This window comes from Python bivittatus, unplaced genomic scaffold, assembly GCF_059951505.1.
Source record: "Python bivittatus isolate LINGU-HERP-01145 unplaced genomic scaffold, Pbiv_v1 ctg000560_np1212, whole genome shotgun sequence".
Taxonomy (NCBI): domain Eukaryota; kingdom Metazoa; phylum Chordata; class Lepidosauria; order Squamata; family Pythonidae; genus Python; species Python bivittatus.
The window spans coordinates 2,166,021-2,188,465 of record NW_028277083.1 but is presented as its reverse complement, the minus strand read 5'-3'; the positions used below and the strand labels follow the sequence as shown (position 1 = coordinate 2,188,465).

Sequence of the window (22,445 nt, the reverse complement as noted above, 5' to 3'; positions counted from 1 at the left end):
TTTTCCTATTCAGGCCTCCCAGGAAAACTTGCAAAGAAGCAAAGTGAAGCAGGACCCCCACCTAGACATCTTTTGCCATTCCAGTGCTGCTGCAAAGCTCTTGTTGACCCTGAGCATTCAATTAAAGGAGAGGGAAGTATTCTGAAGAGTGACAAAAGATGTGTCCTTTGTCCTGGAAAATCCCAAGCAGTGCAGGGAAAACAGTGATTTTTTTTTTTAATCTCATCGTGTACTCTTTGGGCATACTTACTTCTGGATGTTGTGTGCTTGAGCAATTCAGTTCTCACTTCTGCCCCCTATTTTGCCTCTCCCCTTCTCAAATGTAGGCTAACACAATGGCCTTGCACTCTCTTCCCACCTTCTGGTACCCATTTACTTTTAATCAAGGGATTTGAGGCGGAATTGAGACCTGCTACAGAAAACAATGGAGAAAGCCAAGATCCAGCATACGTACAGTTCTCCCAGTAAATTGCTCCCATCAGTAAATTAACAAAAAAGATAAGAGTTTGTATTGTGTATTAAATATGAACCTGGAATGTTCCACTCAAGATAAAATAAACCTTATTTCCACGGATGCAACTGTTAACAGCATTCTGTAAGTCCAGTGTACAGGTGGTCGTTAGATCATTTTTGCATCTTTTTCGTTTATTTTGCAAAATGTTGTTAACCTGGTATGTATGTAGAAACAGTTACCTTATTTGGTTTACAAACCGATCCATGTTTAGAAGGAAGTTGGGAGAACTGGAAATCAAAACACATCGGCTAACCAGTTTTTAAAATGACCACCGGAGAAGGGCTCCACTCTAAACCTTGATTGCTTTTCTGTTTCCCTTAATTCAGTTTATTCCACCAAATACATCTGTCTAGGTTTTGGATCATGTGTTGAACTTTATAGCTGCTTCCTTAACTGAGTTTGCAAGATGATATATATGAATGGAAAACCACTGACTTCTCTACATCTTAATATCAATACCTTCTATTGAATTTTTTCCAGGGTTACTGCAATTTTATTATATTTTCTAGGGCATCTAACATAGATCAGAAAGGTAACAATATTCGAGAATTGTATTATAGTTACATTTTTCCTTAAGTAATTGTCTGTTCCCTTTTCCTTGCGTATACAGATGCAACTGACCTTCTGTGAGGCTTTTATTCTCCTCCATAATTAAAGCAGTCCTGAGTACTGTGTAATGTTTTACATGTTGTTATAAAAACATTGTGGATAGGACAAAGTGAGCACTTTTTCGGTTAGTAAGAAGCACGATGGACAGGGTCTGTAATGGTACCTTTGATACAGGCTAACCTAAACCTCTGATTGCTCAGTGCTATCCGAAATCACCGATTTCAGTGTAGCGTGACAAAGGCGGTTTAAAATGGACACCTTGGTTTTTTGTTCAATATACAACTTTAGTTTGTCTCTGAAAGTTTCACCTAGGAAACTATAGATAAGTGGGTTCAAACAGCTGTTTGAGAATGCTGCAAGATTGACAATGTGCCCTGTTAAGGGATAGTTATGTCTGAAAGACTGGCCCCTTGATGAGGATTCCTCTGTCTTTTGGAGAAGTTGCACGCTTATGAAGACGTTTTCCGGAAGCCAACAAATGAAGAAGACGAGGACAACAACAAAAATCATGCGGAGAGCTTTCTGTCGGCGAATGCGCAAACTCCTGTGTTTGTGGGCGCTGATCAGAACTCTAACAATTAATGAATAACAAAGGCCTATGATAGCGAAAGGTATGATAAATCCTAAGGTGATTTCTAGCCACTGAATTTCCGCTACATCAGCAAAGCAGAAGTGGATTTCCCCGGAGTGTTGCAAGTGGACAGCTGTGAAGGGCACTAATGCTGCAGAAATGGAGGCCAACCAGATGAGGCCACAGCTCAGCCTAGCGTGCTCCATGGTGCGGAACAAGTTGGACTTCATGACTTTGGCTAGGGCGATGTACCTGTCGAAGCTCATCCACGTTAGGAAGAAAATGCTACTGTACATGTTGATTTGCAGGAACAAGGACATGAAAGTACAAATGATGGTTATGTCATAGTATTTTTCATCGAGATTAAAAACTTCAATGAGGGAGTCAACAACTAAAATGAGATCTGCTGCGGCAAGGTTTATGAAGTACAGGTCTGGAATGGTCATCTTCTCGCGAAAACTGATGTTCACCACTAAAATGAGGATGTTCCCAACAAAGCCAACGGGAAAGAGGAATATTGTGTACAGGCATGATAGGAAAAGACCTATAACGTATTGCTGCTGTTCTGACTTGTCGACAAGGCTGAGTGTTTGACTTTCGTTGCAAAAACGTGAGCCATTGAGTTCAAAGTAGGTGCTGTTACAAAGCACCGGAGATGCAGGTCCTGCGTAAATTTCTGTGGTATGATTCTCTGCGAAGTAGATAAATTTGGATTTCTGTGCCAAAGCGTTGAGATTGGTCGTGGTTCCAAAGAGATCTGCAGAGATCATGATTGCAGCATTTAAAGCCAAAATCAGTTAAGATCAGACTGTTCAGAATTTCTTTGTAAATGTACTAATCCTCAGTATGATGAGTGCCTGTGAATTCATGTTCTGTAACACAGGAACTTTTTGATAGCCATGGTGGTGGCTTCGGATACGTGCATTTTTTCTTCAGTGGAAGACTTTCCTATTGTTTGAAAGATGCAGAACCCCATAGGGCTGTTTCCTTCTCTTTTGTACGCAGGGAGTAGCGGACCTGCAATTAATGAAAAGAGAAACTATTAATCTCATATCTGGAAAATTGAAAGCATCCAACATATATAAACATAAATGACCTTGGCATCTGTTCGTGTAAACTCAGGGTATTGTCTTTGTGCATCTAGTTAGATGAATCACACACGGCGTGGATGTGCGTGTTAAGTGCAGAAAGTGCTAGACAAACAAGCTTCTGACGCTTCTAGGAGTTCCACTTAGCGGCAATATGAAAATTTCTCTCTGTGTTGCTCTTTCAAGGAAAGGATAACAATCAGAAGTAAAGCAGATTTTGGGAGAAACAAGAGATCAACTTTCTGCTGAACTGAGTTGTTGTTGGTTCTTATAGATAATTATATAACTGTTAACAACCCGTATTATCTCCTGCTGTGGCTGAAAAAGTGACAAACCTTTACAGACCAGAGAAAAATATGGGGTTTTCCTGTTTTTTTACTTTTTTTTTTTTTTAACTCATCGTGAATCTGCTTTTTTTTTTTTTAATGGAATTTGTCTCAGCGGTGGACATTTTTAATTGTGCTTCAGAGACTACCTGGAATCCATCTGAAAAGGTATCTTAAGTAGCTGCTGTTTCTATTAAAATCTCTCACTCTTTTACTGTTATTTTGAAAAATTAAAATTTATAACAAAAGGAGCTATCCAGACTACTAAACTTTTCAACCACAGCATGCAGAGTGTTTCAGCAAAGACACTGAGCAACAAATTTTGCCAGCAAAAACATCCTTATGGCATTTCAAAGGAAGAGAAGATTGTTTTACTTGGTATATTCTGTTTGTCCTAAATGCATCTGAGCTACAGTTAGTACTTAACTGTACTTAAATACTGCTAGTACTTGTTGATTGGGACTTTCCACCTTGTCCCTCTGAAGTTATTATTAGATGGTGGAATATTGTTTGTAGTTCTGATTTCTGGCCGTGCCTTGCTTGGGAAGAATGTAAAGTAGGTTCTTATCCTATTATATAATGGCATGCAGAAAGTAGCTTCATGGTGGGCGGGTTTTTTCTGCTTTATTTCAAGAAAAAAAATAACTTTCTTACCTAAAAACTGGCTGTAATGTCTGAATTACTATGGAGCTGTCAGTGACCCAGTTTTTAGATGAAGGCATTCTTCCAAAAATGTAAAAACCTTGTAAAAGCTTGATTTGCTGACAGAGGGTTGAAGAATAGCACATCTATATTTTAACCTGGTTTTTTTTTTTTTTTGGTTGTCTTATTCCTGAAAGGGTACCATAAATCCTTTTTATAAACAACTGTAAAGTAGACTAAAGTACGTGTTGTTTTTTTAAAAAAAGAATATGTCAAATAATGCTGCTTCAGTGACAGTCTGTTTATGCACATGATGTGCAAAAAACCCCTGCCATTTCAGTAATGTTCCTTACTTCCAGCTGTCCTTATGTTCATTTATTTTTGCATTTATTGTACACTGCTGGGCATCCATAAATATTAGCTGATCCAGAGCTGGTAGGCTGGTTTATATTCAAGGGCAGCATCTCTGCATTCAGGTAATTGAAATTAATGTTATTCAGATGACACGGGAGTATACAAAGGTATGGTTCAGCTAGAAATGAAAATGTATCTTATGTTTTGTTTTTGTGTTTTTAAAAAAACATGCTTCAAAGCGCTGAAATGGTTTATGGCCACAAGTTAATATCTGATACCAAATTCTACCAATAAAAAAAAATGTCACAGACGTTTTGGTTTCTGCCTTTTCTCTCCAACTTAGAAAATCCTGCTGAAATTTAACTCTGTTTCTGCTGACCAGTTTTTTTTCCCCTCATCCGTTGAATATGTTAATCTGATTTTTAAACTCATTTCAAGAACCGTGAGCTGTTTGCATTCCTCCTCTCACTTTTCCTTTCTGAACGCCTGTTTCAAATAGAAAGATAAAGCCAGATGCCATTACACCGACTCTTAACTAACAAAGTAAACTTCACTTTAACATCTGCAGCTCTTTTGCGGTATGCAAGTATCGCACCCGTGGGCAGAAGGGCCACGAAAGCGAGAGGAAGAATGCTGATCAATACCTGAAAAGGAACAAGTCAAGTAAGATTGTCCTACCCTCGCTCGTGCATCCAGTTTCCCTTCTGGATCGCTGGCATGTTTCCGTGAACTTGAAAGGTGACTCCAGATCAGGGGTTACTTTTCAAACCCGGCCGTTCTCGAAAATCCCGACCTCATCGTTCCGAGCGCCAGCCGCGCTTCTAAATCCTGATGCAGCAGGTGGAAGTTGCTTCCTCTGTCTGGGGAGGAAGCCGGTTGACAACTGCATGACCCCCACCTGGTGGCTGCCCAACCAGGAGCGATCCGCTGCCTGTGGGAAAAGAAGGGTTGAGCAGCGAGGCTGAATCCTGCTTTCTGAGTGGAAGAGCAGCCAAGACTGAAGTCCACCAGCTCTCTCTCTCGCTCCCTCTCTTGAGAAAACGATGCTCCCTTCTCTGTTTGCCATGCTTGTGTCAAATCCCTCTTTTCTTTTTTTTCCCTCTTCCTTCAGCACAGCAATAAGCTTTCTCAGGAAGGCAGATGTCAATGAGGTTTCCATACGCAGTGAGAATTTCAGGCATGCTGACTGGAAGGTCTTTTCATCAGGAGCCCCCTTATGCCCAGGTAGAACCTCAGATTAGCATCCAGTATTCCGCAGGGTTGCACCCCTCCTGCAGATCCACTAAGGTCACCCAAATCTGGGCCATCAGTAAAGAGGCCATCTACTGGCTTTCTGGATTTTTGCAAGCTCTGAACTGGTAGCTGATGGGTCCTGCCTTGACTAAGCTGTACTGTATCCTTCATCACAAATGGCATCTAAAACGAAGGGGACCTATAAAAGCAATTTGGGGTACAAGGAGGAGGGGAAGCCCTGTGATGCTAAGAAGCCCAAATCCCGCTGGGTATGTCTCGCTCCTTATGCTATCACTGCAGTTTCTCATACCCAAGTTATAAAGTTGAAGACAAGAGTCAGATTGAGGATTTGGGGGAATGGAGAAAGCACCCCAAATTCTATTTGTCTGTTTGGAAGGACGAGAGAGAGAGAGTGTGCCATTGAAAGTTTCAGCATCCTTTGAAGTTATCTTTCTCCTTTTCTCTGATTTAAAAGTGAGGTTCTTAGTTTGAGGAATGACACAAACAAATGCAATTGCGCATTTAATTTTAGCTTTCACAATGCCTATTGACCAAAGCCCACTCCCTCTTCCACCTCCGCCCTTTTGGGCTTTAATTAAAACTTCCCTCCTCGGGCTGTGGTCTAACTGTTAATGCAGATTTCGGAGAGGTAGCCATGTAGGTTATTGCTGTAAAAATAACAAATGGTCTTGAGGCACCTCAAAGACTAACAAATGTATTATTGCATAAGCTTTTGTTGACTAAGATCTATGAAAGCTTGTGCAATATTACATGTGGTAGTCTTTGAGGTGCCTCAAGACCATTTGTTTTGATTAATAGACTGTATAGTTTCCATTATCTGTATTCATAATGGAGGAACTTTCATATCCTCCGTTCTTCTAGAGAGATGGTTGTGAAGTTTCCTACTTTTTGGAAATCCTTTCTGTGTTTACCCGTCTGCCGGAGATGATTTACTATGAAACTTCTGTTCTTTTTATAACATTCTGAACATATTCTGGAACGCACTATCTTGGCTTGTTGGATCTTACTGCTATCCCAGTTGAACTGTGGCCACATCCAAGATGTCTTGGCCTGCTACACGTTATAAAAGAAAAATTAGTAATGGAAAGGACCTGATTTTCAGTACAGTTTGTACTGTTAACTTTTCTTATTGAGATTCCTGACAAGCTTCTGAAGAAATTCAGAATCCCTTGTTTAGGGACATTAAAATATACACTTTTCATATCTGTTTCATACCTGGCTGTAGAAGATGATAATTCTTGACTATGTACTTTTTTCTAAAAGTTAATTGGTTTTACTTTTTAAATAAAACCCTTTAAGACAACTAAAAGTAATGCATATCAAAGGTATAAATTGTTTTTGGTTAGAAAGTAAAAGTTGCTGTTAAGACTTGGTAGCATGCCTTATTTATACTGCATCTTATATTTTAATTTCTTGATTATTAACCTTTGCTCAGTCTGCTCTGAAAGTGGACTTTCTAAAATTCAATTTTTGAAGTCTAGCCATGTGTGTATTTTCCTCTATTTTGTCATATATATTAATTTTGTCCATGTCTCTAGCAAGAAAGGCTCTGCTGTTTGCATGAGTGGCCACTTGGCCAGGTCTCAAGATCTTCACTGTTGCTTAGGAGAGTCCAGAGGTGGGCAAAAAAGTCAAAGAGGGCAGCTACGTGGAGCAATTGAAGTTCCACCTGTCTTATATGTCCATTGCAAATTTTCTTTCTGGTATTTGTATAATGAAATGCAGGGAAATTAAGTCAGAAGCTCCATTGTGAGAGGTCCATTTGGGCCAATTAGCAATCCGGTGTGTAGTATGTCTGTTCTCATTTCCCAAGTGTTAGTGTTTTGGTTTTCTGAAGTGGGGGAAACTTTCAGGCTCCTTGCCATGCATTGATTTCCATTTAGTTCTCTGTAACATGTGAAGCATTAGACCCGCTCACTAGGTGTAGAATAAGAAGGAAGAACAACTCCATGGAGAGCAGGAATATTCAGGACTATAAATTCAGAAGTTCTGGAGAAGGAAGGCCATTGGGGGACCCAACTTTGATGCTTTGGCAGATATTCACTTAATGCTGCTGTTGTGACTGATTTGGTGTTCACTAGTGTGAAGGCCCCAGGTCCTGCACACAGTGTAACTCCATGTCTCTCAACCTTGGCAAATTGAAGATGTGTGGACTTCAACTCCCAGAATTCCCCAGCCAGCCAACTCAATTCTGGGAGTTGAAGTCCACACATCTTCGAGTTGTCAAGGTTGAGAAACCCTGGTGTAACTGGTTGCTGAGGTTGTCAGAGCAGATGTTCTTTGGTCCGCTAACATTAAGATCGTGTTTCCTTGAACCCAGCCACGCTAGGGGTGGCTCCTCTTTCTGGAATGCTCCCCCGCCCCCTGCCCCAAAAAACCTTTAGGCCTTAATAGTAAGAGACTAGCAAAGACCTGTATTTTCACCCAGACCTGTAGGAACTTGGGATGAATGGTTCCTATTGAGTTTTTCCTCCCCTGCCCCTCTTTTTTTAAAGGAGTATATTTTTTCACGTGGCTCTACAATATAAAATAACCTCTAATGGGCAATAGTGATGGGTCCAGAACACAATACCCTGCTTGTATTGGCTGCAGATAACCGTCGCAGCTGATCTCTAGACCCACTGAAATGTACTTCCCAGATATTTATGCTCCAGACGTTGCAGGGAAAATGGGATATTAAAAGAACATAGGCTCCAGGTAAAGCACTAATGCGAGCTCACTGGGCTGTTGGTGTACTTAGTCTAGTAATTCTCACTCATCTTAGTTTGGATATGGGATATGTTTTTTCCCATTTAGCTTATATGTTACTATAATCGCATTTCCTTAATTGCCGCAGGAAAAAAAGCCTGGCGTATTTGAATTGTAGGCAGCTCCTCTTTTTTTTCCCTTTTTTTTTCCATGACAGGGAACAAACATCTGAATGCTAAGAAGCTTCTAACATCCTGTTTGTGCTTGCTAGAAAAATGACTTCTGGGTGGGTGTGACCACTGAAAAATAGTATATTTAAATTCACAGTTAAACGTCGGCAGAAACATTTGTGTCTTATTTTTAATCGCATTGGCACACATGGAAGCCCATTGTTTGCACTCCGTTGTGCAGGATAGCAAAGCAGAAGTTACGCACGAGCTGAATTCTCACTGGGATCTCGAAGTAAAAGGAGCCTACTTAATTCCTGCCATGTTAATTTTTAGTTTTATTTTACTTATCTTAGAACTTCTAACCGGTGAACAGCACCTCCCTGACAGTCTTTGTCATATATGCCCTTGCGAGTTGCATGAGTACGAATGACATCTCAGAAGCAGAGGCAGGATTTTGCTAATTGAACAAACTTCACTTTTCTGACAGGTTTTTAAAGCTCCAGGCCCCCTCCTGGCATACACACTTACTACACCACAAGCCTAAGATCGTCAGATACACGAGATTTCACAGCCTTTTGCTCTCCAGGTCTGTTTGCCATGCTGGGGAATTTGGGAAGCTGTGAATAATCCCAATTTATCTGGAGGACAACAAGGTGGGGAAAGCCGCTGTGCAGGATATATGATAAAGTGCAGGGGTAGTTTTAGTCATAACCCATTTTTAAGTTGGTGTGGGGACACAAGATTAGTAATGATAGTAATGAATTAATGAATACTTGCATAGTGTTATAGCATATACTAGCATAGTAATTGATTAATGCTAGTAATTATAATTAATTAATGTGTAGCATATGGTGCTGTCCCCGTTTGTAAAACTTTACAGAGGAGCATAAGACAAAATGGAAAATTACTGCTTAAAAGTTAAAAGTGCAAGGAGATTTATTTGGACTGTATTTTAGCTGGGGCTGAGGAAAGATGCCAAGCAAAAGAATTTGTGGAAAAGCCAAAGTTTAAGGAAGCATCTGTCCCACAAGGGTCCTGATGAGGTTAGGAATTATCTAACTTTATTTTTTTTGTAACCAACATTCAAGTTCTGAATTTTTTTCCATGGGGGGGAACACTTGTTTTTTTTTTCTCTGTGTGTGTGTGCGTGCGCTAATAATGCACAGATCTGCACTAAGGACTGTGTCAACTGGTTCTATAATATTTACTGAATTATTTAGGGTACACAGTGGGAGGAGAGAAGAGAGAGAGAATGAACATCGAAGCCAGTCAACGTTTGCAATAAAAAGAAAGGGTTTGATCCCTTTATTCTGCGGCTAAATTTTTAGCGGTGCACTTACACTCAACCTCGCGTAAGTGGTAGCATGATCTTCTCACACAACTCTCTGAACTGCATCTAAAACACTCAGCACCAGCTGACTGCAGCGTTGGCCATGCTGGATGGGGGTCACCCAGGGCACCAGGTTGAAGAAGGCTGATGCTAGACCACCCTCCATGCCATGTCTCCCTATTTACCTCCCTGCAATGCTGTTTATCGCTTCGCTTAATGAAAGAGCCCTTGTCCTGATCGCCTTTGGGTTTTTCTAGCCGTAACTCCTGGCCCGATTTCCATTTTCCCTCCACGATCACTTTTAAGGATCGGAAGCCCCATAAAGAGGTCCCGGGCTCCATTTTTTAGTAGCTTATTCCATCTTAGCATGGCATTTGCCTTCATCACATCGGTTGGGCTCTTTATCCGAATTTAGCAAATATACCTAAGCTTGTTCTCATCGCCGAGAATGAGCCTTCAAGCCTGGCACCAGCTTTTTCTTTGTAAAAGCGATGCGCTTCCCCCTCGTCCCTCTGCAAACAAGATTTTTCCTTTGTCGTTGACACAGCGGTATGGATTTTCTCGTCGTCAAGCTCTCAGCCGCGTACCGGCAAATGACAGTGTCCTTTTTGCAGTGGGCAGTTAAGTTTCAGCTCCTTTTACGGTGCTCTTTACCCTGAACGACGTCTTATCCAACACAGCTGCACGCACATCTGTTTTACAGGCAGCATTGCTTGGCTTTGCACGTCGCAAAGCCTTTTAGAGGCTTACACACTTTCTCGGAGTCCAGATTTTGAAAACTGGGCTCTTTCATGGGCTGGCTTAGATTTTTTTTTTTTTCCAATTTATCAATACTCACTGAATAAAGGAAAAGGGCTGTTTTTATGGGTTGAGGGGACTGAGGGTTCCTGGCGGTGGTTGATGCTTCTCAATCGAGTGCTATTAAAGGACTGTGGTCATTCTTTAGGGAACAGCCTTTCTCTTTCTGAAGCTTGTCACCCCTTTGGTTACGGTCATGTTCATTCACTCCGTCTTATTGATCCTGAAAACAGCCCCTCTTAAACTTCAGTAAACTCCCCCCTGCAAAAAAATTGATTACACAGAAATGAAATGAAGGCAGATTTTTCTTCACGAGCTCAGTTTGTCCATCGACCAGCCTATAGGAACAAAACCCCAGCATGTAACGAAACATGAGCAGTGTTATCGGGATGGTAGCCCTCAAAAGCCCCACTCGAGAAAAACATCAGGAGTTGAGTCCCACGTGACGAGACAGGAAGACCTTCCATTTCTTTCTGTTTTGTATACATCAACTGATAACGTTTACTATTTTGGAGAGTGATGTCAGTGGGATCTAATTTCAGAGGGTCCAGGTTGAGTTTCTTGAATTTCAAGAGACCTGTTGCTCTCGCGTCTCCTCCTACACGTGGTGGTGAGATTTTTTAGGGTATTCAGTAGGGTGGTCCTGTATGGGCGATGCAGGCAGAGGAGGATCACCAAACTCACACAGCTTTCGCCAAACAAAACCACTTCCGCAATATTCATGACCAGCTCATTCTGGGGTGTCCCTATGTCTCCCTTGATCTTCAGGCTGGTCCTGGAGAGGATCATGATGTTATAAAATAGATGGCACACCAACCTAGTTGTCACCATAACTAAAATGGCGGAAAGAGGATAAGTGTTTTTTCCTGAGCGATGGCTATCCGGCCGAGTCTTTTTAACGAACGCTAGAACGAGGCAGAGCAACTCGAACAAAGACGGCGCACAGAAGCCAAATGTAAATTTAATAATCTCATATTCAGGCCATACGAATAAAGGATCCAGTTGGCAGTCTGTTTCTGCCTGGTAATTTTCTATGCCCAGCAGCGCACTCGGTATTAACGCAAGACAGGAGCTGCACATCAGTACAAATCCGACACACACCTTTGGGTTTCGGTACACTTTGCTGATGAAAGCGTTCTGGGGCGGGTGTCTGCTAAGGAAAAGGTTGAGCACCATTAAGACGAGCAGGTACTGGGAGCAGAAGTAACCCAGGCTGAAAAAAAAAGACAGCGTTCCACACTTTATGTAGGAGAGCTTGAGATAGGCAGGTCGCACGGCGATTGTGAGCGATAAAAGGATGAGGAAGATGCTGCTGATGGTCTGGGGGAAAAACAGGACATCTAATGTCTCTAGGGTGCGACTCCGGTAGTTCTTAATGCAGATCCCCAGGATAACGATGCCAGCTAGCAAACCAGCTGGCACAAAGCACGCAATATACGCGTGCATAAATCTCGATATGACTTGTTGTGAGAATATAATATCTTCAAAATTGGTGGACGGATCTTTGCTCAAGCTTGGGTACTTCATCCACGTCATATTGTGTGGCAACATTCTTGGGACTTTGGGCAGCTCAGGAGCTGGAATGGAAGAGAGAAGGTTTTTTAAAGGGTGTTAAGCCACAAAAAACTGGGCAAATCTGCCCCAAAGCCCCCTTCCCTGGGAGGAAGAATTTCAAAATGTAATTCCAAAGCATTTCTAAATGAAGACAGTGGAGTTACGTGCCATCTCCGAAAGGGAAGGATGATTTAGAAATATATAGCTGAGGCCCTCCTTGCAGCATGGAATCTATATTAATTCTGTTTCCAGCTCCAAGACTGATGTAAATGGCTTAACGTTTAAGACAAATAGAGCCACATTGGAGCTCCAGTAATAGAATGGCAACAGGACGTGGATCCTGGAAGAGTGAAATTTGTCTACCTTTTTCCTCTCTGTTTCTGTGGCCGTCCTGGATTTACTACACTGGTGGATCTTCACATTCCAGCGGTACAAATACTTTTAATACAGATCCTACCCTTCCAGGGCATCTCTGCTGAGTTTCTGTGCTGATGGTTGGTGTTTCAGAATAATATAAAAAAAAAAATACAAATCTGTAATAACAGAATTTTAGCATTACTGATCGGTCCCTACCATTTTAAATACCACGTAGGCCTCGTCATGGAGTTATTAGGTGTTTTTTTTAAGGTAATTTATATAAACCAAAAGCTTTTACCTGATTATGCTGTTAGTTGCTAACTACGTATATGCGTATTTATGCTGATAGCCGTTATAAATTCCTAAAGTTAAGAGTTTCTTTAGGTGAAACTGGCAGAAAAGACACGTAATGACTCAATCCAAAGGCGGCCATCATGATTCTGTTACCCTGAAAAGGCAACCCATTTCCCTTTAAGCAAATAATGGACTGTACAAAAGGATTCATTAGCTGTTTGTTCTGCAGCAAATGACTGCAATAAATACAGAATGCCTAATTTTATAGGCCACCTAAAAGTGCCATTTGTTCGTTATCAAAAGGTGATATTCATCTACTTCATTAGAAGAAATTGGTTGCCAACATTAGTTTAGTTTTTTCTTTTTTTCTTTTTTTAACAGTATGGCTTGTGGTGCAATAAGATGAGCATTTTGCATTTAATACTGTGTGGTGCTTTACTGAGTAATCAATAGCATCCTCTTCTCTTCTCTTCTCTTCTCTTCTCTTCTCTTCTCTTCTCTTCTATTCTCTTCTATTCTATTCTATTCTATTCTATTCTATTCTATTCTATTCTGTTCATTTTACTAGCCAGTTCTGCTGCCCAAGCTTCATACCAGCTTTAGAAAATGACTTTGAAAATCTGTTGTTGAGAGGTAGCGTCTGTTGGCGTGCCACCGTACACATGCCGCTACATCCGGTAAGGGTCAAAGCAGCTTCCCTAAACCCCAAACCCCAAACAATGCAACATTAAAATAGAAGCCACCATAACCACAAAACAGGACAGCTGCCCCCTTTGTCAGCTTTGCCCTTTCGATTTCTTTCTGTTTCATAACAAGCGTTTTCGTCTTTGCGTCCATCTGCAAATCTAAAAGAGGAGTGTCTTCACGTTTGCTCAGCGGCATGCAATACTGATTGGTTCAAGCAGAGCCTAGCCATACAATACATCTCAGGGGAACCGTGGTCCGCCGTCTTATCACGGGTTTCCATACAGTCTCATCTAATAATGGAAGGAAGTGCCTGTATAATGCTCATGTTCCTTGAGTTCTGTCACCAATCCTGTGCTGCCCTAAATTAAGTCACATCATTAATTTAAGCCTTTAGCCCAACGGGCATTGAAGGACATTGATGAAGACCTCAGCTGCTTCAGGGCAGGGCTCGTGTATGCAAACCTTCTGCTTCTCACAGCGACCCACCAGCAGAGCATGAAAAGAATAACCATCTGCACACACCTGCTGCCTCTGAACTTGAACGATTAACTTTGAAATAAGCCCTGTTCAACCCAGTGGGACTTCTTAAACGTGCAGCCTTGCACAGAATTGCGCTACGAGTATGTCAGCATTTCGAAATATTGTTTTATGCGAAAATATGTCCAGCGAAAAATGCCTCATGGTGACTTTCAGCAGCTAAGGCCCATCATTAAAAAGGCAAGATCAGGGGCACCAATTTTCTGTTGACTGAATATGACCGTGTATGTTGGTCTTAATTGTCCTTGAAGTCCCATTTCTCTTACCTGCACAGCAACCTTTTGTGGTGCGTTGGGATAAGGGTGAGCAACCCAGGTTCTTCAACAAGGCCGTCTAATAAGCTTTGTAGGAAATTGCCTTTGTATCTCCCCAGTCCACGGACAGCATTTTAGCCAATCTGACTCTCTCAGTCTCCACAGAGGGAAAAGGGGATTCACTTTCTGGTTGTAATAATCCCTAGGCAACCCTTGGAACAGTCCCTGTGGTTGCCCTCTTGCTCTGCTTCACAGGGTGCTTGGGAGGAGGAAACGCAAGGCTTGGCAAGTTCATTGGCAGAGAGTGGATGGCGTCTATGGAATAGTTTGGCGTACTGTGGATTCCGTTGATAAGAGTTTGAAATAACTGTCTGCAGTAAGATAAAGACCTGAGCGGCTTGCTAACATCAGAAGGGCAAAGATAACTAAAATTGGCCTGCTTTTTGGGAAGAGAAACCACACGCAGCAAATACAAAGCCTTGTCTGTTAGGGTGAGAGCAGTTTGGTTTTTGCCCTGGAGTAGAGGTGGCCTAGATACAGGCACTCCAGAAGTACCGCTCTTGCCATGAAAGACTAAACCCAATGAACACGGGCTTTGTAGCCTGTTACCCTTGACAGGCATGGAGACTAGATTGGGTTGATCTGCCTCCAGAAGCCTGATGGGCCTTGTTGTGTTGGACTCCAGGCAGTTCTGGCTGAGGTCTTCTCAAATATGGTTGAGATTTGGGGGGGGGGAAGTGTTATGGGTGCTCTGTGAGATACTCAGCAGTTGTGAGAGATGAAAAGGCAGACAGCTTGAGCGATTGTTGTGCTGGTCTAGAGGAAATCCACTTTGGGATTAACAGAGAGATATCTCTTCCCTCACTGCATCCGTGGGGACCCTTAACGGTGCCAGGGGATAACTTGGCCTAAAGCAGTCCTAGCTTATGCCCTGGCACCGTTCTGCTGCAGTTGAGTGTGTGAAGGCACAGAATCTTACTAGCCCAAAGAGCTTGTCCCTATGGAATCATAATGTAAATATTTGCTTAACTAAGTATACTTTCTAAAGGTTATTATTAAACAAAGTGATTCTCTGCCATTTCATTGTGATTTCATATTCATTCTGGAAGCCGCCACCCCCCCCCCTTCTTTTTTGTTTGGAAGCGGAAAGCTTTCTACAAAAATATATAGCTGGAGAAAATTTTCCACTTCCCATCCCTCCCCTTGGGCGCCTCGCCCTGCATTTCTCTTTGACTCAGTCTCTTCTTGACTGCGGGCTTGAACATTAAGACAGATTTCAGAAGCCGCTCGGGGTACAGAAGGCTAATTAAATGAGTAGAATGTGAAAAATGATTTCTTAACAGAGGATGATGAACTCTGGAGGAATTATGAATTTGAATGCGTCCTCTGGAATTTGGGCCTTAAAAGTTTAGGGTCTCCTGGGGTCCGAAAATCATGCAGCGTGCTTCAACCGTAGCAAAGACAACATCCCAGAGTGGTCTGCGGCTGCTAACAAAAACTTAGATGGGGAATTCTGTTCATAACTGAAGAAAGTTGCTTTTATCCCTTGAAATAGGAAGAAGCCATGAAGGCACCCAGTTTGTTAGGTGGTGCAGGTTGCATTACTCTTTGGGGAAAGAAAATTTGCTTTCTTTCTCTGATTACCTGGCATCACAGCCAATTTTATGGCAGCAATTCACGGGGTATTTGCATAAAGCTACATGGCTGCTGCATTGCTTTGCTTTATTTAGTGGCTTCTGTAGAATTAATTGCTTTAGAAGGTTGCCAGTCCTTGGGAAAAAAAATGGAATTTATTCAGAATACAATGAGGCACGGCTATACTTTTAAAGATATTTCCCTTCCATGTTACCTAAACTGTAGAGAATTCTTTGTGCGTCTTGCATTTAAATCCAAGGATGCTGCAAATTATTCTGCGAAGCATCATAAGGTGGGCCTACTTATATGCTCGTTGTACCCTTGCCATTTTCTCATATCAACGGTGTTTTTGCACACAGTCAAACTCAGGGTTGTTAGGATTGCAATCAGGATACAGGAGATGACAGGCAAGCAAGTTCTTTGTAATTACTGTCATCTTCGTTGAAGACCTTCTGCTTTGTTTTGCAATTAAGCTGAAACAGCATTCAGTCCTGTTTTGACAAATATTCTCTCACAGCGTTCTCTTACAAATCTTAAAAAGGTCTTCTCCTTTTTTATTAAAAACATTTTTTTTAACTTCCTTTCCCAGCTTCTTCCTAATCTTTTTTGCAATTCATGTTCTTCTTTCTTCATTCTCACCACGTCCATATTTAACAGATCCCTTTTCAGTCTTCTGCAGTTACGCAAGGCTTGGGCAGCGATACGTTCTGGAATCCGGTTAATAAATTATTCCTTCCTGCCGATAGATGGAGTCAAACTATTCTCCGCAACGTGCCAGGAGGACGGCAAGTCTCTCGAGAAGACTGAAATTATTGTCCCCCTATTTGTGTTTACCCCAAATGCTCAGATCAGAAGACTTCAATTTAAGATTTGAAACTGATGACTTGAAGCCTTCCAAGTCACCTTACTGGCTTAGGGATGATTGTTTTTGGAACCAAAACTATTTTTTTTCGCAGGTTCTTCCCACCCACCCGCCCACCCTTTTGCTACAGAAAATGAAAGTTGCATTCACCCAAATAGCTTTGTGCATAACCAAAGATCTGTGGCTAGCAGCTAATTATTACTTGGTGTCATTTTAAGTGCTCAGAGCAAAGGAGTTATCATTCTTAGCAGTAGATGCTTTAATCATTCTTCCCAGGTGAATTTAGGACCAGGAGTCATAGAGGTAGAGAAATGGAAGTTATTACACTAATACTTTAAGTTAGGAAAGGCCATTTTTACAGAAACAAATTTAGAAACTGAGAGCCGAAGAATGTCAGCAATGCTGCATTTGAGATCTGGGATGGGTGTCACTCCTACTTTGTGCTCAAGCATCAACATTTCACTTTAGTAAAAGATTATTTCCCTGATCTCCCTCATAGAGTAGTTGAAATCTAGCTTCTTGAGCATTCAGGAACTACTTAACACTTTCTTTACGCTTTGTAAAATTATTCTAACATAAATAGAACAAAAAAAATATTTTTGCTTGTTCATAGCACAGTTTTCCAGACAGGATGGATGGATGGGTATATAGATAGATATATCTGTCAATTCAGTTTTCAACATATTTGAATAAGGGGAGGAGGCTGGATATCGAGCGTTCTTTTTGCACAATACTTTGGGTCTTTCACGGGGTAGAAAAGATTTCTTATTTAAAACAAAATCGATAACTTACCCCACAAATCCAAACGTTCTGAAGATGCGAGAGGTCGAAACTCCCTTTATGGTGAGATTGAAAGAGAACTGCTGTTCGACAGAAAATAATCTCCACTGTGCTACTTCCTGTAGCTGGTGACGTTTTCAGTTACCCAGCTGTAAGACGACAGAAAACCTATAGTTCTGTAGGGAACAGGAGCTCGGTTTCGCATAATTCAAACCATACACGTTGCGGGCGAAAGGCTCAACCACGTGACCTTAAAGTTGACTTAAGCTGAGGGATATTTCGGTGCTCCGAAACAGAAAAGTAGTGTTTAGCTCTATATTTCTGAGTGTGTGAGGCCATCCAGTGGTTTCTCTCTTAGAGAAAAAGCCCTTCCCTCTGTATTCTCTACTTTCCAACGTTTGAAATTCCATTTTCCAGGACTAGACGTTTAGCCCTTGAAATGCCGCGGTGGCCTACTGTATCCTGAAGAGCTAATCAGAAAATCCTTGTCTTTGGTTGACCAAGGGCTAGGAAGGACCTAGGCATAATGAAAAGCGAGCCCTTTCTCCATCATGCTTAACTTGCTACGGGCTTTCTCTTCTGGGTCTTCAAACAGCGTTGTCCGTCGCTACCCTGGTCTCAATCCTGCCTCTCTGTGGCCACTTTCTGGTGGAACCGCTCCTCACCGTTGCCTAGCCCGTGAACTAAACCCTGACTGCACCACGTCTTGACCTTTTGGGTTCTTGTCTAACAAGCCCTGGTCGTCTTCTCTTGGTGGATAGCTCCTGCTTTGGAGACTCCCAGGGTAATTTGAAAAGTGGCTTATGCACCCTTTTTACCCCCTCAAATCTCCTCCTCTGCCTTCCTCTTCTTCTGTACTGACATGCAAAGGTGAATTGGCCAGAGGGAAATATGCTAAAGATCTGCATGGATTCCTGAGGCGCCTTGAAGTGGTGCATGACTTCGGGCCTCGATGGAACCTGGGAAGGCTTCTAACTTCTTCAGGTTTGCCAGTTAAGCTTGTTTCTTTGGTAAAAAAAAAAAGTCTCCTAGAGCTTCTGGTTTCTCTCCTCTGTGCTCTCCGCCATACAAAGGGTCCTGTTCACCAGTCTATTCCTGACGTGTTTGTTTATTTTTTTACATATTTAAGCAATTTACCCGGCTGCCCAACTCACTTGCGGTGCCTCCGGGAGGCTTACAGGAGTAAAAATCCCAAATATAAAACCCAATACACACCCAGCGTTACTGCTGGAAACGTGCTGGCAGGTGCCTCTGCATTTCCGAACTGTCCCAGGGTAACCTACATGCCTTGCGAGCCCAGCAAACACCAGTCCCAAACTTTGGGGGTAATTGTAGAATAAAGGCAAGTAGAATGGCCTTGGGTGGCATTCTCCAGTTACCCACAAGGGGGAGCTTTTGGAGAACAAACACACACTTTCCTAACTCTGAACAGCTTTGCCAAGATGGAAAAAATTCAATCGGTGTCTTCCTGGAGAGGGATAAATATGGCTTGCAACATAGTTCTTTCCGTCCTCCCGCAATTAGTTTCCTAGCTGAGCCTGGCTGGGAGGACAGAATCCTCTATAGGTGCCCCTGAAGTTCTGAATGACGCATCCCATCATCCCCAGCTAATGTTGCTTTGCCTTATTGTGACGAAGCTGCAGTGAGCGTTTGGGTCTTCTCTTTCCCCTTTGTGAGCAACGAGGAAAGAAGGAAAACCTTTTTCTTTTTCTTTAGCCAAAGGACAGTTCGTCTCCTTGCATACCTCCCTTCGTTAGGAACCGTGGTTTCGTCATGCCCCGGTTAATTAAAAATGACGCAGACGCAACTTGGCTTGATGTCCTGGCTTGTTACACAGAATGACTCAGGCAGGAAGGTTTCTGAAAATGGAATTTTGACGGGATGCCGTTTGTCAACGTGCGCGGGAATCACCGCTTTTGCAGGCGGTTTCCTGCAATTGGATGCATAACGGGATACATTTTTTTAATCTTGGGATTTTTACACTCAGAGAAGTCAATACTATTACACGTGGAAATCTTGAGATGCACAGTCCTAATTTCCACAAAGCTAGAATTTACGGAAAAATAAATCCTGGGCTATGCTCATCTGTGCCCACCTTCCCATGGCTGCAATTCCTTTTATATTTAATTTGAGTGTTTAGTGCAGGGTTTCTCAACCTAGGCGACTTGAAGATGGGTGGACTTCAACTCCCAGAATTACCCAGCCAGCCATGCATGGCTGGCTGGGGAATTCTGGGAGTTGAAGTCCACCCATCTTCAAGTCGCCTAGGTTGAGAAACTCTGGTTTAGCACATACTTCAACCAATATTGGCTTGCACATCCTAGACCTGTATCACTGGCCTCTCTCTACAGCCTGGGCACATCCTGTGAATATTAACTGATCACAAAGGCAACCGAAGTTCGTGGATTTTGGTCTTAGGCATTCCAAGGACAGCAGACTATTAGCAGACTTTTCCTTTACTGCGGCGTCACACGGATATGCCAAAATCTCAATCAAGATTTGCAGTAGACTTCCATGTATCAGTGCCTGGGCAGTGGTTTCCTATAATTAACATTTCTTTACTACATTCATCTCTTTTGTATAAAATCCGTGAAAGATGCTCCACATGGTGCAGATCGGTAAAATCTCCCGAAGAGTGAAACAAAGCTTGTTCAACTTTTTTTCCCCCCATGTCTGGGACAGAATAACATTGGAGTTGGCCCCACCCTATTTTTTTTTGCTAGAGGGAACGCCTCTCTTTGGCATGCAACATACCTACTCCGGCGGAGGCACGGCTGCCTGACAGAAGCACACCTCTGCGACCCCTAGTCTGAAAGATGCATACAGGCTTCAACCTGCGTGATGCCAAGCAGTTCCTTTCGAGGTTTAAGGATAATTGCATTGGTTGAGCGCGTCACTATATCTTGCACCCCTGAGCTTTCGTCATGAGGATATCCAAACTCTGCTTCTGGACAGAATATTTGCATCCTCCTTGTCTGTTCCTCTGAATTCTGGTTCTGCAGGAGATTGAACCTTCAATGCTTGTTGGGCATCGATGTCCCCATGGCCTCATCAGGTTTTGATAGGGTTTCCTTTCCCTGCTATGGGTTCCTCTCTCTCATGCTGTCCATCCTCTGTGCTGTTTTGATAGTCTCACATACTTCCCTTGTGCCTCTGATGGTTAAAGGCCCCTTGCTTTATTTGACTTTTTTTTTAATCCATTCAGTCATGTCCGATTCTCGGAGACTGCCTGGACCAGCCCCTGCAGTTTTCTTGGCAAGGTTTTTCAGAAGTGGTTTGCCCTTGCCTCCTTCCTAGGGCTGAGAGAAAGTGACTGGCCCAAGGTCACCCTAGGCTTTGTACCTAGGCAGGACTAGAACTCAGGGTCTCCCACTTTCTAGCCTGATGCCTTAACTACTACACCTTATTCTGTCCTTTTCAACCCAGCAGAGCTCAGGGCATGCAAGAGATGCAATTTCACATGGTCAACTGAAATAGGACCCTCTTCATACTATTTGTATATGATATTTCAAGTGGCTATCCCATAGTTTACAAAATAAATTCATTCCCATCCAATTGAAAACCCCGAACCCAGTTCAAACAGCAACATAAAAATAGCAGCTAAAACTTTTTTTAAAAAAAATCTTATACACATAATGAAATTCCCACTGCAGATTGAAAGAGAATAATGCAGGCATCTGGTGTACATAGCTAGGGAGAGTGCTCAGTGATTTGGGCACCACCAAAGGAAGGGCCTTTCTCTCAAGTAATTTCCTACTTTTTTTCTGAGTTGGAGATCCACGAGAAGAAGAACCTCTGAGAAAGATCTCAACTGACTGCCAAGCTTATGCTGAACAAGAGAATATTTTCAGCTGTCTAAGGGACTTCAGAGGTCAGTACCTCATTTCCAAAGGCAAACCAGAAGCAACTGCAGATGTTTCACCATTGTGGTCAGGATGTCTTCCACCCAGAAGATGTTCTTCTTAAGCTCTGTCAGCCTGCAGCGTTCCTCATAACGGACGTTTGTGGGTTTTACAAAGACAGCCCCTTATAGGATTCTTTACAATTGTATTGCGTGGATATTGCTTGAAGTTGGATAACTGGGGCCACTTTATTCCAGAGAAATTGTTCTTCTTCTGCCTTCTTTGCTTAAATCCAAGAAGAAAAAGCAACTCTTGAAATGGTTAAATTGATTGGAACAATGACACAGATGACTCAGAAGTAAACGATTTATCAGTTTATTGATTTGACATAATTGCCTCCCCGGTTAAAAGGAGACCTACAAATCATAAATCATTTTCAAAAAAATACTATTCTGAAATAATACTGTTAATAACAGCACTCTTGTGCTGAATTTCTGTATGTATGACCAGATACAGTACTTTTATTGAACTAGAGAAGCTTATTCTTCAACCGTGATAAATCTGAATCTTAGGAAATAATTTAATAAATTCTTTTAAATGTTCTTTTTACATCAGTAGACTGTTTTTCGGCATATGTTCAGTGAGTAATGGCAGATACTTTTATTTACAAAAGTAACTGGAAACTTTTAGAGGTCGAAACGGAAATGTCCTACCTGTGATAGAGTTCATACGAGAACAGGTTTCAGATCTTATCTCCTCAAGTTCTGTATCTCCACTCTTTGATAGCATTTTCCTTATAATACGTCTCTTATTATTTGTATAAAAATTGCCTACCTGTTATCTCTTTAGAAGGAACCCAAATTCTTGCCTGGGAAATACTCCTAATTCAAAATTTATGAAAGTGAACACAGTTGTTGCAATTCAGATATGACATTTTAGACTTAAGAATAAATACTGGTGGTTTTGTGGAACATTATCTGGAAGCCAGCTAAGAGGTTAGGTTCATACTGGAATTTTTTCTTCTCTCTAATACTGACTCAGTTTAAGTGGGAAAAGCCACACCTCTAGAATAAGACATGTTAGAAATGAGTAAGATTTTGGTGGAAATATGCAAATATTTTGAACTCGAGTGGCTTCAGATACAGGATATTGGCAACGTATAGATTTAAGTTGCATGAAGAATGAGTTTTGGGTTTCTTGTACAAAACATTGCATTGTCTTTTAACCTAGCAATGCTTAGTTTTGGAGAGAGAATGTCCCACTGGTGAATTTATATCCAGTGTTCGCAACCTGCAAGAA

At 42.0% G+C, this 22,445-nt stretch overlaps 3 protein-coding genes across 4 annotated transcripts in view; 1 reads left to right on the top strand and 2 right to left on the bottom strand.

Moving 5' to 3' along the window:
* The window catches only part of CHLSN (cholesin), an 89,333-nt gene that overhangs the window by 12,757 nt on the left and 54,131 nt on the right, over positions 1 to 22,445 (top strand). The window lies entirely within an intron of this gene.
* Positions 945 to 5,228, bottom strand: GPER1 (G protein-coupled estrogen receptor 1). Its single transcript, XM_007443067.4, has 2 exons — positions 4,783 to 5,228; positions 945 to 2,711 (listed from the first exon to the last, which is right to left on the bottom strand). Exon 2 carries the CDS (start codon positions 2,462 to 2,464, stop codon positions 1,304 to 1,306), a length of 1,161 nt encoding a protein of 386 aa, XP_007443129.1. The 5' UTR covers positions 2,465 to 2,711; positions 4,783 to 5,228; the 3' UTR covers positions 945 to 1,303.
* Positions 8,485 to 17,535, bottom strand: LOC103057955 (uncharacterized). 2 transcript variants are annotated; one of them, XM_007443068.4, is made up of 2 exons: positions 17,317 to 17,535; positions 8,485 to 11,921 (listed from the first exon to the last, which is right to left on the bottom strand). In XM_007443068.4, the coding sequence occupies exon 2, from the start codon at positions 11,893 to 11,895 to the stop codon at positions 10,867 to 10,869; it is 1,029 nt and encodes a 342-aa protein (XP_007443130.1). In that variant the 5' UTR covers positions 11,896 to 11,921; positions 17,317 to 17,535; the 3' UTR covers positions 8,485 to 10,866. The 2 variants fall into 2 exon arrangements, with proteins under 2 accessions (XP_007443130.1, XP_025031961.1); XM_025176193.2 differs by lacking the exon at positions 17,317 to 17,535 and adding an exon at positions 14,040 to 14,712.

Excerpts from the sequence above, each read along its gene's own strand:
- GPER1 (XM_007443067.4), bottom strand. The coding sequence starts at position 2,464 with ATGATCTCTGCAGATCTCTTTGGAACCACGACCAATCTCAACGCTTTG.
- LOC103057955 (XM_007443068.4), bottom strand. The coding sequence starts at position 11,895 with ATGTTGCCACACAATATGACGTGGATGAAGTACCCAAGCTTGAGCAAA.